Source organism: Grammomys surdaster, unplaced genomic scaffold (assembly GCF_004785775.1).
Source record: "Grammomys surdaster isolate TR1022 unplaced genomic scaffold, NIH_TR_1.0 183, whole genome shotgun sequence".
NCBI classification, from domain to species: Eukaryota; Metazoa; Chordata; class Mammalia; order Rodentia; family Muridae; genus Grammomys; species Grammomys surdaster.
The window spans coordinates 533789-537329 of NW_021604628.1; the positions used below are offsets into that span (position 1 = coordinate 533789).

The window sequence follows — 3541 nt, forward strand, 5'->3', positions numbered from 1 at the left end:
CCCTGCAACTGTAAATGTCTTAATTCTTCTTATTATTATTGTGTCTGATGGGAGGTCAGAGGTCAACTCTGGAGCCTGGTTTCCTCTGGCCACCTTTGCTGTAAGTTTCGGGGATGGGACCTTACATACTCAGGCTGGAGTAGCAAGTGGCCTGCTGCTAGCCCATCTCACAGGCCCTGACTGTAAGTAAGTCTTAAAACCCCTTTATTGTGAGGTCTTTTAAATAAATAAATAAATAAATGCAGCTCACAATGGCTTATCCAGAAAAGAGTTAAGTGGAGGCAAACATCCCGGTCCCTTCCATTGTTCTTCTTCTAGGTCAGAAGATGCCTTCTGCTTCTTTAAGTAGTGGGTGGTCTTTTCTTTCTGCTTGGAACTTCAAGTCCCAGGTATTACGCTATTATGGTGCCCCCCCAAGTCTTATCGGCACAACTCCAACCTGACCCCTCAACCGCACCTCCTCACGGCTCCCAAACCTCGACTTTATCGTCCTACGTTCTCTGGGTTATCAAAAGCACACTGTGAGCCACTGTCTGAGTTCTACTTGATTTATTCTCACGTCATGCTCACACAGATGTGTTTCTGACTGTCCCGACCACAGTCAACACCGTGACCCCCATACCTAACACCAGCAGAGCCAGTTCGCTACCTTCAATACTACCCTGCCTCCCGCCCACGAGTCTTGATCTGAGGCTCAACACCTAGTGCTCCACACCTGCTCCCTGCGAAAGACAATTTGTCCTTATTGTCACTTATTTTTCAGTGTTACTGATTACCAAGCTACAGCTATTAAGCGCTCTCCCTGAGTTGTCACCCCCAATGGAGCTCTCAGGTTTGCGTCCCTGCCCCCCCCCATCTAGTTCCCATCACCCTTTGGGCTCCCCCTCGATCTCCAGGTCCCTCTCCAAAGCCCTTTCAAATCATTCTTTTCAAACCCCCACACTAATGCCACCGTGCTCCCAATGATAAGCCACTTCTCTGTGCCCTCCCATGCCACGCCCAGGGGCCCGCCACCCCGACACTCTGCCTGCCATGGTAAGGTCCAGCATTCAATTGTCACCCACCCTCACTGCTCAACTTAGATACCACCAAAGGATAGTGTCTCTCCTACGCTGAAGCTTGCTATAGCTGTAACTCTATGCTGTAAACACACATTACAGCAGGTCGGTGCTGGCCTCCAACTGTCCCATCAGCTGTCTCCAAATCTCAGGCACAGTTTGATACCCAATGGCCCTGATGGTATCTTCTCATTCCTTCTCTTATTTCTAGTCAAACTCCACATTCTACTATCCCCCATGCCTCAGACCCCAGGGCTTCGGCGATTCCCATTCTCAAGGCCCTCTCATTCCAAACGTATTTCTAATTCCCTCCGTTCTATGACAAGGACAGTACAATCAATAATCTCACACCCACTTGCCTTAAATCAAACCTCAAATCTTAGCTGCGTCTCCATCTCTGGATTCTCACCGCCCATCCTCCACTCCTTTGGAAAATGCTAGGCTACGTCTTTGATTATCAGTCTGAGCCTGAACCGCCACGCCAATCAAAACCTCTTCCCCACCTCCATCCCACACCCACCTAATTCTGCCAAACGCATAACACCTCCTTCCAACCCGATCCCTCCTCCCCCTTTACCCTTCTCTCATCCTCTCTTGGACTGAATTGCTCGCAACAAGCAAGAAACAAAACGTTTAGGTGCCCAAGCATCCTTGAATCCAGACATCCCTACCTTTGCTCCGGCTTTTGACATCCCTTACCTAGTGTGCCTAACCCCACTTTCTGCTCATTCCCAACCCACGCAGACACAATTACCTCAGTTCCTTCCTTCCTCCCCTAAATGCGTCATCCCGTTCCCCCCTTCCCCCTAAAAGCCGCCTCCTGGCTCCCCTTTCCAGACACATCGCTACCACCGCTCCACTCCCCCCCCCCGTACCCCTCCCGCCCCGCATCGATGCAGAGGCTCCTCCTCCCACCAAATCTGTCGTCGCCATCAAATCTACAGGCCCTTTCTCAAGTAAACCGATAGCTCTTCCCGGCTGCATTCTTTCCCTCCGAAATTGTTGGCCCTGGTGCCCACTCCTTTGTCCCTCAAAGCGCTTTTATCCATCTCTATAAATGCAGAGCCCCGCTGTCCTCTGCCCCAAATGTACTCACCTTCTAAACATCTCGCTTTCGTGCCCCAGCCAGCCCTCCTCCACCCATTCACCAAAACTTCTCGGCTCTCCCCCAATTCTGTGGCTCCTTTCTGCACCCCCAATCCATTACCCTTCCAAATCTCAAGCCCACTGCCTCCGACTATATATATCTCCCGCATCTTATCGCCTTTCCCTGCACCCCCAAATCCCTTCCTACCCCACGTCTGTCACTCACGTCCCTTCGCCCCCTCCCAGCACCTCCAAATCGCTTCCTTTCCCACGTCAATCACTCAGGTCCCTCAATCCCCTCCCTGCACCCCCCCACATCACACACCCCTATCCACATCCTCCCCCAGCGCCCCCCGCCCCACCTGGATCAGCAGCTTCACGTAGAGCAGCGGGTGGCTGAGAGCCGTCACGCCCGCGCCCAGAGCCACAAACAGCGCCTCGGTGGTCGGGGCGTTGTCCCCGGAGCCCGGGACGCCCGCGCCACCGTCCATCCTGCGCGCCGACGGCTGAGCCGCAGGCCGAGGATGGCGAGGGTGCGCGCGATGCGCGGGTGGCGGGTCCCGAGCGCGGGCCTCGACTCCCGCCGGCGCGCCGCCCCGAGCTCCTGCACCAGCTCCGGCTCCCGCCATCCCCGCGGCGCCGCCGGGAGCCCAAGGCGCCACTTCCGGGTCCGAAGCCCCCATGGTGCCAGGCGTCGAGGTCACTCCCCGTCACGTGGTCATGGCCACGCCCCCAGAACGTCAAGGGGCGGGTCCGGGCAGCACCACTCACGCCGCGGGGCGAGGGGGCGTGGCTGGCGGGCGAGCGAGATCAGGTGCTGCTCCCGGCCCGGCCTCCACCGGCCCGGGGCCGGTTCTCCGCAGCTCGGGGCCCGCCCCTCTGCGGACCAGACCAGTCATCGCAGTCGTGCCTACGGGCCAGTCTCTGCGGACTGCCTCTGCAGCCCTCCAGCGCTCCCCGGGTCTGAGTAGAAACCCGTCAATATTTGAGTAATTCACTGTCGGTGAGGGTTGGGAGCATTCCTTGCCTGTAGACTTAATGCAGGCCTGGTGCTGGATGCATTTAGTTACTAAATAACTAGGCCTGGGGTAGCTCTACTCTAGTGCCTGGAGCACACCTTGAGAGCAATTCTTAGGGCCACCTTCCAGGAAGGTGCTTACTCCAGCCAGTGACCCTTTTCCACCTCCCAGCAAGCACAACAGCTCTCTGCTGGTCTTGAACCGCCCAATAGTAGAGTTTTCTGGTAATGGACCTTAGAGTCAGCAAGGACCCTTTGCTTGACCTTGTCCTGTTTCTAGTTCGTGAAGAAGGTCTTTGGAATAGTCAGACATTTGCATCGGTCCCTGATTGCCCATTAAAAAAATAGCCATCTTTAAAACCTTACAGTTTCCTCTCAT

General features: G+C 55.3%; 1 protein-coding gene across 2 annotated transcripts in view; it reads right to left on the reverse strand.

Annotated features, from left to right (window-relative positions):
• The window catches only part of Mtch1 (mitochondrial carrier 1), a 15881-nt gene extending 12907 nt beyond the window's left edge, over positions 1–2974 (reverse strand). For both annotated transcript variants that reach the window (XM_028767872.1, XM_028767873.1), the window contains exon 1: positions 2507–2974. In XM_028767872.1, coding sequence (XP_028623705.1) covers positions 2507–2827 — 321 coding nt within the window. In that variant the 5' untranslated portion in view covers positions 2828–2974. The remainder of the gene's footprint in view (positions 1–2506) is intronic.
• Between the last annotated feature and the right edge of the window lie 567 nt (positions 2975–3541).